General features: G+C 33.0%; 1 protein-coding gene across 1 annotated transcript in view; it reads right to left on the bottom strand.

Moving 5' to 3' along the window:
• The window catches only part of LOC107729591 (solute carrier family 12 member 9-like), a 61905-nt gene that overhangs the window by 23992 nt on the left and 23522 nt on the right, over positions 1–14391 (bottom strand). The window contains exons 6-10 of the mRNA XM_016540171.1: positions 13861–13995; positions 13619–13756; positions 12462–12767; positions 10503–10610; positions 8356–8416 (exon numbers count right to left, since the gene is read on the bottom strand). Of these exons, the coding sequence (XP_016395657.1) occupies positions 8356–8416; positions 10503–10610; positions 12462–12767; positions 13619–13756; positions 13861–13995 (748 nt within the window). The remainder of the gene's footprint in view (positions 1–8355; positions 8417–10502; positions 10611–12461; positions 12768–13618; positions 13757–13860; positions 13996–14391) is intronic.

The raw sequence follows: 14391 nt of genomic DNA, 5'->3' as shown, positions 1-14391 counted from the left end.
AAAAAATTCTTAGTGATACTAAAATAACACTGCAGTGCTGTTATTGATTAAAAAAAAAACATTAAAAAATAAATTTTCGATATTTGAAATCAAATATAAATATTAGACGAAAAAGTTAAAATTTGAAAATGTTGCCTTGGCAACTAAACGAAATAAATAACTTTAAGTACTAAAATTGCTAAAAACATTTTCACTAACTGAAATAAAACTAAAATAAAATAAATTATATTATTATTATTAATATTACATGGAACTAATGATTAAAATAATATGAAACTATTACATGAAAATAAATGTTTATTGAAATAAATGTTGACTGAATAACTAGCTAACTAAATAAATAAGCTGAAATAATACACAATACTTAAATTTAGAATACATAGAATAATAATAATGACAAAAGCACAAAAATAACATTAAAACAATACAATAATACAATAGTAAAAATACAAGGTTAGTACAAGTAAAAATACTGTAATATTATATAAATAATAATAAGATAACACTGATCTGTTTAGACTATAAAATGCATGATTGTAAAATCTTCAAACTTTTAAGATTTCAAAACTACTTCAAACTTTTCTATTTTAACATCAAAGTTTGTCCTGACCATTAACTATTTTTAATTAATTTATTGTATTTAAGGCAATCAACATCATGCCACAAATGCTGTCATAGAGCTTAAAGGACCAGTTTATCCAAAAATAACCATAATTTCCTCAAGCTTATGCATGACGTATGAAAAATTAAAAATAACATTGAACCCCATTGAGTTTAACTGCATTGGCAAATTTTCTAAATATCTTCTTTTGTGGTGTACTGTACAGCTTTGAATGACGTGATGAAATTAAACAAATCAAATAATACAATCTGTCATCAAAGAACTCTTTTCTCTTGGTCTGTGTGGTTATTCGTTCAGCTCCAGCAGGTTTAATAGCATCGTCTCATCTCTATTAAGTATTATACAGACCGACCGCAGATCTGAACACACAATTATTCCAGCTCTCTGTCTCTCACACACACACACACACACACACACACACACAGAGACTAAAGACGCCAGTTAACAAGTCCGTATGAAATAGAAAACGTCAATCGTCCGTCCATCCGTGCGCTCCATATCTTTTATGAGGTATTAATTCTGCTGACAGGAGCTGAATGAATGTAAATACTGACAGCTGCAAACAAACACAGCTATTAGAAAAGCAGAACGAGAGACAGACGTGTCATGTTCATCCTCGCGATCGATCGGCTCGCGCTGAAGCTGGGAGAAGAGTATTGGTCTGTACGGCGAGAATGAGATGAATTCTGACGGCTGGAAAAGAAACGAGATAAGAGACACGACTCATAAACGAGCTCAGCAGAGCTTAATTTACCAAATCCAATCATTAGTCATTAGTGAACTAGTTTACAGCAGTAGTTAAGAGAGAAAATTATGAAAGCATCCATCCATCACACACAAACCTGTTTTATCAAGCTGAACACACACAGGCTAAATAACTAGAGTAAAGGGGAAAAACAACAACAAAAAAACGCAACACATGGTGTATGTGAATATTAAATTCATGTTCAAATCACACATTAAAACAGCAATAAAAAAAATAAAAAAATAAAAAAATAATAAATAAAAATTATTAAAAAAATAAAATAAAAATTCTGGACAATTATAAAGCAAAACAAATACTCTAAAATGATTTTTATTAGAAATAAAAAAAAGCATAAATAAAAGGCTACCGTGATACTTTTTCAATAAAATTAAATCCAATATATATAATTTTTTTGCTTTGCAATATTAAAAATTAAAATGCATTTAATTGTCAAATAATGTTGCAATACAAAAATGGTCCTAAAAACAGATTTAATTTTTTTATGCAAACTATAATTATATGTTTATTCATTTTTTTCATCAACCAGAACTTCAGGGTAGCAACTCACAACTATTTCAATAATTAATCTGTCAATTACAGGGTTATTGTTGTTAATTAAAACTAAAACCATAAAAAAAAACATGTTAATTACATGAAACAAAATAAATATTAAGTGAAATAGAATAATATATTTAAAATAATAATTATATGGTTATGAATTTAACAAATATAATAATGATAATTTATTAAATAACTTATTACAGGACGAATAAAACGTCTCGGTTACGTATGTAACCCTCGTTCCCTGAAGGAGGGAACGGAGACGTCACGTCGGATGACCGACGAATTGGGATCTCGCTTAGAGGGACCAATCTACTTCGAGTGTATGCGTTGCATCTGCTGCCTACTTATACTCACGCTGTGATCAGCAGCAGCTGGATGCAATAATCGCATGCCAATATGCATTGGCTCGTTTAGTTTACACTCGAAGTAGATTGGTCCCTCTAAGCGAGATCCCAATTCGTCGGTCATCCGACGTGACGTCGAGAGTGACCGACTGAAAGGGAACTAAAACTAAAAAAATTAAAAGTTAATAATGCTACAAAGACATTTAAAAAACAAATTACAAATTACAAAAACAAACAATAAAATGAAAACAGAAAATATAAAAATAAAATCCAATTCGAAATATTAACAAAAACTGTATCAATAATACTAAAATAACACTGGTTGATTATTTCCTTAATTAAATCAAATAATCTGATATTTCACATTTTTCCCAATGCTCTTCAACAAACAGATGTGTCAACTGAAGTCAAATGCATGCAATACACTACAGCATGTGCAAAAAACAGTTTGTTACGCATGCAAAGCAAAGACTTGACTAACTATAATATTTACTCATTTATCAATCAGCAATTGCAACCCTACAGAAGCCATTAATTTTCAATGCATTTTAATTTGCAGTGGCATAAGCAATATGATGTGGGCGTGTCCAGAGAACAACAAAGATGAGAGAAGTTTAACTTTATGCAAATGAGATGTGCAGAACTAATAGGAATGAAGATAACACCGCTAATGTGACCAGTTAGTCCTGTAGCACTTCATGCAAGTGCATGCATGCAAATAAATGCTTCAGAATGCAGCTATGCATTCTGCAAAGTGCACTACAGCCGATGCATTGCGTTTGTGATCATACGTTCAATGCTACGGTCAGATGTGCCATGCATCAATAACATCAGGTCTGAACGGCCAGAGTAAAGCGAGCCGTGACCTCCATCGAGTGTGTGAACAGCAGGCCAGAGAGTGTGAGAAACGGCTGTCGAGTTAAACGCTCCTCTGAGACGAGAGAGCAGGATCATTAAAAACGATCGATAGCTAACAAGCACTGTTCACGTCCCTTTATCTCCATCACACCTCCGTCTCTATCACTCCATCCGTCTCCAACAATCAGCAGAGAAACGCCTTCAAACACTCCAGATGCTGCACTTTGCTTTTCAAAGCATTCATTTTAAACGGGACTTTTCTTGATTTTGGAAATAAAAGTTATTGATTATTGATGCACAAACTGAAAATGCATTTTTCCAAGTCCAAACAGAGCATTTATTCCCACTAGACTGAAAACAAGGGCTCACTGAACATCAACCAGGGTTATTATACTTAACTAAAACCATAAAAATAAATAAATAGTTACCTGAAATAAAATAAAATATCGAAAAATACGTTTAATTTTATTTCAGATAGTTTCCGAAGCAACATTTCTCATTTTCATTTAGTTTAACGTGATGTCCTAAAATAACTACAACTGAAATAAAAATTAATAAAAACAATATAGACATATTTAAAAAACAACAAAAACTAATAAAAATGACAAAAACACACTCATTAAAAAATTACTAAAATTAATTATTAAACAAAAATTAAAATTAACATGAAAGCAGAAAATATAAAAATAAAATCTGATTCAAAATATTTTTAAAAAACTATAATAGTTTTAACACATGCAGCGGCTTTAGTTTTTTTTTTTTTTTAGCCTTTTATTAGAATACAAAATAGCAAGGGCCTCACGCCCTTTTTTTTTTTTTTCAACAAGATCCCAGATCATAAAAACTGGACACTGGATCTGGCAACAAAAAAGATCATTAGATTATTACCATTAAATGATCATTTAATTCTAACCTCATTAGAACACACAAACTTTGATGTTGGCTTGGCAAAGCCAGCCAGTGCAGCCTTGGGGCAAAAGAGCAAGAGTACTTGTGTGTCCAGTGTTCTTGAGCTGCCCCGCTGCAAAAAAATGTACAACAGTATTTTTCTATGGACCCTTGCTATTTTAAGCTTCATGCCTTAACCATTACACACATGCGGCAACCTCCCGCTCTCTCTCGTGAAGCCAACACGGAAGTGACTTAAACTGTAATTCATCGACTGGCCGCTAGAGGCTGGCTGCAAAAGGGAGTCAATCCCATAGACTCCCCATGTTAAAATGCCCAACTTTACAGCAGAAAAAAACATGTTTACAGCCTGGTTCAAAAAATGATTGTGGTCTATATAGCAAATTTTGCCCTTGATGACAACTGTGAGGGGGGTGAATTTTTTTATAAGTCATCCGTTTAAATTATATTAAGCCTTAAAGTTCTGCATAATTAAGGGCGTGCCCACTTGAGTGACAGGTGGATTGCCGCTGCTGTCACCACCGTCGAGCTAGGTGGGCGTGGCTTCAGCAACCTATGTAAATAAGTATGTAAATAATTTTTACTAACATTTTACAGATTCTGCAAAGGTTAAACTACCGTTTTAAAGTTTGAGGTCAGTAAGATTTTCCTTTTTTGCAAAAAAATAATACTTTTATTCATCAAGGACGCATTAAATTGATCAAAAGTGACAGTAAAGGCATTTCTAATGTTACAAAAGATTTCTATTTCAGATAAATGCTGCTGTTTTAAACTTCTATTCATCTGTGAATCCTGAAAAACAAAATGCGTCACGGTTTCCACAAAAATATTGGTAATATTGCTAATAATCAGAAATGTTTTTTGAGCAGTGAAGCACTGAGGACTGGAGCAATGATGCTGAAAAAATTTCAGGTTCGATCACAGAAATAAATTACATTTGACTATATATTTACATAAGAAAACACCTATTTTATATTGTAATAATATTTCACAAATTTTACTGTTTTTGATCAAATTAATTCAGCCTCGGTGAGCTCATCTTGTGCAAATGGCCTCTGCCTTTTAATATCTGCTCAGCTCTCAGATGTGATAAAGAAAACAGTGAGAACGAGAGGTCAAAGTTCACCATCTGCAGCAGTGAGATACAGAACAGAAGAAGAAACAGATGAAACACGACTCACAGACAGACAGACGTTCAGGGGTTTCTCTTTCACAGCGCTGCCACTAAAGATGAATGACAGATTTAAACTAATACAATTAAACACTGAATGAATAAATGAACACACAGTATAACTGAGTGACAGTCCTGGGAGAAACACACACGTTTCCTTTCACACACACTGTTCGGCTCGGCAACTGCTTTCCAATCAGTGGTGATTCATGTATTGTCATCATCATGACGAACCTCTTAAATGAACAGACTGTCACAACATGAGCTCACACTCACAGCCATCCACAAGCGCGAGACTATTTACTGTGTTTCTGCTACTGTACCTTTAAGACTCATTCCACATGTCATTCTGTATGCAAATGAGCTCCGTTCTGATTGGTTAACGTAAAAGGAGTAACCTTGATAAGTTGTGGGTTTGTTAACAGTTTCTGATCACACAGCTATGGAAGTTTATTTCCACCATAGAATAAAAAATATCGTGACTTTTTATCTCAGGTCAGACTTGTCTTCTGAGAATTTGCGAGTTTATATCTCACAGTTTGGACTTTTTTTTAAATTGCAGGTAAAGAAACTCTGAATTGTTTCCGCCACGGAAATGGAAAAAGAAAAAGAAAATTGCGAATTTTTATCTCACAATTCTGACTTTTTTTACTTACAATTATGAATTTATATCTCACAATTCAGAAGTTTTTCTCAAAAATGCAAGAAAAAAACTTTGAATTGCTTCCACCACAGAATAAAAATAAATAAAACATTTAATGTAACAATTTTTTCATCTCACAATTCTGATGATGTTCTCCTCGCAATTCTGAGTATATATATATATATCTTACAATTCAGGTTTTTTTTGTGAGAAAAAACATGGAATTAAAAAAATATTTTATTTTTCCACAATTCAGAATTTTCTTCTGAGAACTGCACGTTTATATCTCGCAATTCTGAATTTTAATCTTGCAAAATTGTGAGAAAAAAATCAGTATGATAAAAATTCAGAATTGTAATGAAAAAGTCAAAATTGTGAGGTAAAAGTTTGCAATTACCTTATTTATTTATTTATTTTATTGTGTGGCAGAAATAAGCTTGCATACAGTCGTGTAAATGTGATTACGTTCATCTACCCAACATCAGAAAGTTGCAAAAGTTCAGAACAAGTCTTTTTTGCTGTTTAACTTCAATAAAAACATCTTTTCTTCCTCTGCGTGGGAGGTCTGGCAAATTAGTGTTTTTTTTTTATCATGCAATGAACACTTTTATTTTAAAAGATCACGGACAATTTGATTTCTCCAGATGTGACCTTTAAAACGGCTGAATATTTCTCCAGCGATTCCTCTTATTTTCATCATAAGCACCTTATGCGTGTGTCTGTTAATGTCGTACTGCCATCTGCTGGTCACTAAAGCGCTGCATCCGCCTCCACTGACACAAAATGTCTTATTTTAACTTGATTAGGTGAATTAATCTTTAATGTAGGACCACCCGCCTCCTCTGTTGTCATGGCGACGGGCAGAGGGTCTCCACGGCGACCAGTGTTCAGCATTCTGAATGACAGTGATGAGAAGCTGATTGATGGCTTTAATAATAACAAAAAAAGGATGTTTAATCTCTAATGCTGATGTAATTTAATTCCAAAACCCTAAACCATCTTTTTCTCTCTCTTATCCAGAACAGATAAACTCTGCTCTTCAAAATCAATCATTACAGACAAGATTGATTGAATCGCTTTAGGGATCTCACTTAAAAATCATGTTTTAGGCCTGTATGTAATGATTTACAGACATTAAAAAAGCCATTTTTCAAACTTCACGGTGTTTAAAGCAGGCAACTGAAAGTCTCAAAGACCACATACATGCAGTAAGTTTTAGGAGTGAGAGCTGCACTTAAATCAGGGTTATTACTGTTAACAAATATTAGAACACAAAGATTATTTGAAATTATTTAAAATAAAACAGACATTAAATAAAATAAAATATACATAAAAAACTAAACTTATTATATTTCAGCTAGGTGCCATGACAATATTTCTCATTTTCATTTAGTTTAACTTGATGTACTGAAAGTAAAACTTAAATAAAAAATATAGACATATAAATATATAATATGTAAATACACTTAAACAAAAAATACAAATGACAAAAACACACAAATACTAAAATGTTAACAAATGAAAATGTCAAATAAACCGAACTGAAGAAATTCAATGAAATTACACTAATGAAAAAAATATATAAAAACATTTTTTGTTACTTGAAATAAAATAAATGTTAAATAAAATATATATATACAAATATTATTATATAATTATATTTTATCTAGTTGCCAAAGCAAATTTTCATTTCATTTAGTTTAACTTGATGTACTAAAGTAAACTCAAAACTGAGTTTAGATTTTATTTTACAAATAAAAATGAATAAAATACATAATATATCAATGTATGGGAAAAAAACAATAAAAACAATAATGTTAACAAACAAAAATGAAAACAGAAAATACAAAATAGTTGAACTAATTCAATAAAAATAAAACTCAATATATAAAAAAAAACTATAATAGTATGAAAATACTAAAATAACACTGATTTAAATGCAGAGGTGAATGATTTAAAATAAAAAGCAGTGTAAGACAGACATCAGATCAGACTTTAGACGATTTTACATCTTTCTCTGTCATTTAACAGAAGGACCTTTCTTTCCATAAACCTCCAGTGTCTCACTCACTCTTTCACACACACACACACACACACACTGTGGTCTCTTTCCTCATGCACATCATGTGAGGTACACGTAATCCAGGCAGCACATGAGTCCTCTAAAAACACACACTTGCATTTACTACACATGTGGCATTTCCAGAATTCTGGCCATCACAATTACAACAACAACAAAAACTATGCTTATACACACAAAACACAAACCTTTATTTTAAAACGTCCCTAATTACGGCATGCAAAAACTGACATCCTTTGGAACCTACAAACATGTGCATTCAAACTGAATTGTATTTAATCGAATTTAACTGAATGCAGTTTGAATTCTTTCTGTTGGAAATGCCAGGAATGTCATGTGACCTCAATCACACTTCTGCTTACACACACACACACACACGGTCCAGCTTTCAGATCCGCTCAAGTCTTTGTAATCCCCACATTAGCTTTGTGCCAAAAACTTCCTGAGGTTTAATGGAGTAGCTCGGGTTCTTCAGATCACCTTAAACATACAAACAAACACAACAATACATTTTACCCTAGAACCCAACACTACAGGTGAATATGTTAAAAACATTAACTAGTACATTTCACCATACGTCCCCAGTTGATTGAGTACATTAAGGATTGCAAACATGTTTTGCATTGCAAAAGTTATGTTTAAATATGCAAATGAGGCATTATCTAATTACATTTTCACTCATTTGGGTACATTTCCAGAGAATAGATCTGAAGATTGGATAAAACCAGGTTCAAAATTCTTTTTTGATTTTGTTGACATATTAGAGTTAAAGGTTTGTATAGAGGGGATTTTGGATTTCTCTTTTTATCACTTCAAAAAAGACTGTCAAAAGACAGACAAAATGTATTTTTGCCATGTTTTCAGGAATAAAATGTTGTATAAATCAGTGTGAATGATATATAAACAAACCCCTCAGTAAAAACCTTCAGAATATAGATAGTAATAAAACTCTAAGATTTGGTGTGTGTAAGTGCTGCTGAAGTGGAGAAAAAACAAATTTTGTGAAAACGGCCTTTAAAGATATGTATTGTAATTGCAATCTACAGACATAAGTAGATAAAGTGCAATAAAAAAATGTGAATGATATGTGAACAAACCCCTCAGCAAAAACCTTCAGAATATAGAGAGGAATAAAACTCTAAGTTTTGGTGTTTGTAAGTGCGGCTGAAGTGGAGAAAAAAACTCTCTAAAGTTATGTACTGGAATTGAAATCTACAGACGCAAATAGATAAAGTTGTCACTTTCAGGAAAGAAATTTTTAAATAAAGAGTTTTGGGAAGCTTAATGGTGGCGATGTTGGTGGTGTAATTCATTTATAGCCTATGTTTAGCTTTTTACTTCTGCCAATATTAACTAGGCTTCAAAATGCATAAAAGTTGTGTTCATTTGTGTAGATTATCATGCTGAACAAAATGTGTAAGAATCATAAAGCTTTGATCTTATTTTCTGCAATAATCCAAAAGCCAATGGAAAAATCCTGTTGGGTTTTTGTTAAGGGAACCAAATTGGTTGTAACTTTCAAAAAATTGGTCTTCGCTGCAGTGCTCCATTATTAGGGTTGGGTATCGTTTGTTTTTTTGTTTTTTTCGATACTGGTGCCAAATCGATACTTTTAAAACGGTTCCGGTGCCTAAACCGATACTTATTAAAAAATAAATAAATAAATAAAGACTACACAAAAAATTATGGATTGGCCATTAGCAGTAAACAGAACATATAAACGTTTTGAATGATAAAACAAAGACAATAAACACTCGACTGCGACAATTTAGTTTATCTGTGTTATTCAAGCCATCTCTGGTATTTTCATAATATTTAAGTATATTTATAATCCATTGCTAATCGAATCGATGTATTCTTAGCCTATGGAACCTATTTTCTTCCTCATTCTGTGATAAGAAGCCACATCAGATCACAAAAGGAAGCATTTGACTGGTGTTGGGGAGTAAAAAAGGTTATAATGTTCTCTTTTGTTGGACAACAGGTTTAGAAATGTGAATACAAGGGAGGTTTAGCTTTAGGCATTTTAGTTTAAGCATGTTTAGCTTAGTTAACGGAAGGCTACCTGCTGCCATCAGAGCAAGTGTAATTACTGCATTCACGCGCTCCTCGAATGCTCTTGTTTCCCGAGTTGTGCTTTTGAGTCGGAATGTGAAAACAACATGGACACTCGTGTTACTACAAAGATTTGTTGGATTTGTATTATTAGCGCTTTCTGACTTCACGTGCATTTTCTCAGTCGGGAAATTATTTTTCACGTGCGGTGTTTCTTACGTCTGTTTCGGAGAACCAGAGGACAAATATTTCAATCGATCGCTCAGGCATGGCACCGAAATGAGGCACCGAAATCTGCGTTCTGATTCGGTTCTAGTACATACCGGTTACATAGGTACAGTGGCATATTGGTACCGGGTTTCGGTACCCAACCCTATCCATTATCTACTACTAAACACACTTAACAACCTGCACACAAGAATTCAGGCTAACAAACAGTAGAAAACACTAAAAATAAACTAACAAACTACCTTTAAACAACAAGAAACAGTCCAGTAAACTCAACACCCACCGGACATGTTGGATCCAGCCATGATCCCAGTGCAGCCGTTAAACATCACCGCAAAAACAGTGGCGAAGGACATCATGACGCCGGTGGTGTAGTCCACTACGTAGTCAGCTAAACACACACAGACAGTAGATTAACTGTCTGTAACTTTTGCAACAAAGCATTTGTGATAATAATGATAATAAGTACATTTACATGTATGCATTTAGCCGTTTATTCAAAGCCACTTACAAAAGAGGAACAAAAGCAACACGTAGAAGAGCCAACAATATTTGTGATATACAATGCAAGGTTTATTAGATAACCAAAATAAAAAGCAAACTAGAGAAGAGGAGAAATGCAGAGAACAACAAGAGTGTTTTTTAAAGTAATTATAATTACATATAACTGTAAACTTCTGAGTTAAAAAGAGATGTGGAAGAGAAAACATGAACTAACAATGAACAATACTTCAACAGTGGTTATAATCTTAGCAAATGTGAAGGTCATTAAATTTAAAAAAGTGTTAATATTTGAGAACTAACATATAAAAAGTTGTTTTATTATTTTTTTCAACTTTAAAAAGTATTTTATTAACATTAACAAAGATTATTTAATGCTATTATTCATTAATACGTAATATTAATTAACTACATAAACTTTAGGGTTAAGATTAGGGTTTGATTTAGGGCAAGTTATTTCTAATTATGCATAATTTACTGGTAATGTTATAGTAATGTTATAATACATACATGTAACGAGTTACTAATATGCATTGCTCGCTGTTGGTTTATTTTTGATATATTAAATTCATATTCATGTTAAATATATATATATATATATATATATATATATATATATTCATATTTACATATGAATTATTTTATATATTATATATCTATATTATGCATCTTAATATATTAAATGTTTTTCAGTATGCTTTTTATTTAAGTTTCAAAGATTTTTTACTTTACTTTTTTTTCTTTCTTTCTTTGTTCTTTCAAATTAATTATTTTAATTTCACATTTTTATGATTCATTTAATTTTCAGCTTTTCACGGACTCAATGTGGGAAGACTGATGTTACTAAATTGAAAACATTACATAAACTAAATATTTCTCTACAAAAGTGATGCTAGTCTTTAACTTCAGAACTAATATAGCTTCACACTAACATGAGAACAGCAGATCTAGTGTCACGTTACTAAAAACATGCTTGGGTTTGAATTAACTAGCTGCTTTTAGTTACTGTAGCTTCTGATAACATGCATTTTACACGTGTGACACTCGGTTAATCATGAAGCTGGTTAATTAATATCATGTGAATGCATCTGTTTCTTCATTAAGGAAGTGGCCTTTTTACAGAAGTGTCCCATTTCTCTGTTCTCAGACATGATATCAAACACTGAAATTTTTACAAACCATAACGTCTCTTATATATTATATATCTATATTATACATCTTAATATATTAAATGTTTTTCAGTATGCTTTTTATTTAAGTTTCAAAGATTTTTTACTTTACTTTTTTTTCTTTCTTTCTTTGTTCTTTCAAATTAATTATTTTAATTTCACATTTTTATGATTCATTTAATTTTCAGCTTTTCACGGACTCAATGTGGGAAGACTGATGTTACTAAATTGAAAACATTACATAAACTAAATATTTCTCTACAAAAGTGATGCTAGTCTTTAACTTCACAACTAATATAGCTTCACACTAACATGAGAACAGCAGATCTAGTGTCACGTTACTAAAAACATGCTTGGGTTTGAATTAACTAGCTGCTTTTAGTTACTGTAGCTTCTGATAACGTGCATTTTACACGTGACACTCGGTTAATCATGAAGCTGGTTAATTAATATCATGTGAATGCATCTGTTTCTTCATTAAGGAAGTGGCCTTTTTACAGAAGTGTCCCATTTCTCTGTTCTCAGACATGATATCAAACACTGAAATTTTTACAAACCATAACGTCTCTCACCTTGCACGTTTCCCAACAGCGTGTCTAACTTGAAGCCGGTGAAGTTGGCGCTCGTCGGGCCGAGCGAGGCATTTCTGTGGCCGGGTAGTTGGACGGTTCGAAACGGCACGGCGAAGAAACTGATGAAGATGGTCCCTAAAACCACCATGACGATGATGAAGATGAGGAAGGTGGCTTTAGCGTAGATATGAGCCCCGACCAGACACACCAACACACACAGCAGCAGAATCACTGTCCCGTACAGCAGAGACCACCAGTAACCAGTCGGCAGAGCCGCGTACCCAGAGCCAGTCAGTGACGAGCCGTCTGAGACACAGCATAAAAATACTCATTAAAATGTATCTAGTCGAAATAAAGTGACACTTTAATAATGACATTTTATTTAACTAATTAATTTTAAATTAATAAATAATAAATATTTTTATTAATTTATTTATTTAATAGCAATTATAGCCATTAATGCTGGAAAATAATAAAAAAATATTAAGTTATTTAATTGCAATAAATAGTTTTTTTTAAATACTTCATTTAGCCTTTGATGCTGAAAAAAAAAAAAAAAACAAATAAACTAAAATAAATAAATAAATAAACTAAAATGAATAAATAAATATTTTTATTCTTTTATTTAATTGCAATTAATAGCTATTGATGCTGAAAAAAAATTATTTAAATTTAAATAAAATTTTAAAATAATTTGCTGGGGGGGAAATTGCTGGGAAAAATATTAATTAATAATATCCACTGATGCTGAAAAAAAATAAATGAAATAAATAAATATCTATTTTAATTCATTTATTTAATAGCAAGTAACTGACATAAGTTGAAGTACTGAAATTATTAAAACTGAAACATAAAAAATGCAAGCAATTCAAGAAAAAAAAAAAAAAAAGAAAATGCAAAATGCACATAGCAAAATTACTAAAACTGAAACTAAAATTTGAGTTTATCAATTCATGCATTCCCTGGGACTCAAATCCATGACCTTGCCATTGCTGGCGCCATGCAACATAAAGCATCCATAGATAAGAGAAAAACACTTATGCAGAGTGGATTCACTGTGGTTCACTAACTGAACGCATATTGTGCTAATTACCCTTACATGTGTCAACGGGATAATGCACAACTATACAATCAATGCAAACACATGCACAAGCTACCATCAGAAATCCCGAAGGTTGTGAGAATCGCCTCCACCAGTCCCAGCACAAAGAGGGCGCTGCCGCACACGTTAGCCAAGAAGAACATGATGCCGATGCTGCCGCCGAACTCCGGACCGAGAGCACGACTGATCATGTCTGTGGATGCAAACACAAGCACACGCAGACACAACAACACAGCTAAGGAAATAAACGACAGGAAGAGTCATGCATGTGTTTATGTTCGCGTGATATGAGGATACAATACGCTCCTCCGGCGTCCAGCGCTCCGTTAGTGGAGATCGCACACACGGACAGAACCGTCATACTGATGATGAAATACGCCACCAGCAGCATCGCTATAGTCTGATACAGACCACACTGACCCACAACAAAACCTGCGCGACAAAACAGCACCGGTTACACCACTGAACACCGTCTTAACCCTTATATTACAGGGTTGAGTTTCAGAAATACTGGTTAAAGCAATAGTTGGCCCAAATGTGCTGAAAATGCACTCACCCTCAGGACATGCAAGATTATGATGAGTTTGTTTCTTCATCAGATTTGTAGAAATGGATCATTGCATCAGTGTCTCAGCAATGGATGCTCTGCAGTGAATGGGTGCCGTCAGAATGAGAGTCCAAACAGCTGATAAAAACACCACAAGTAATGCACACCACTCCAGTCCAGCAGTTAACATCTGGAGAAGACAAAAGCTGAAACAAATCCAGCATTAAGACTAGGGCTGCACGATTAATCGAAATTAAATCGCAAAGGCGATAAATCGCGAT

Source organism: Sinocyclocheilus rhinocerous, unplaced genomic scaffold, assembly GCF_001515625.1.
Source record: "Sinocyclocheilus rhinocerous isolate Xijiao unplaced genomic scaffold, SAMN03320098_v1.1 scaffold1719, whole genome shotgun sequence".
NCBI lineage: Eukaryota > Metazoa > Chordata > Actinopteri > Cypriniformes > Cyprinidae > Sinocyclocheilus > Sinocyclocheilus rhinocerous.
Note: the sequence above shows the minus strand (reverse complement) of the source record. Positions and strands in the feature narration are given on the sequence as shown.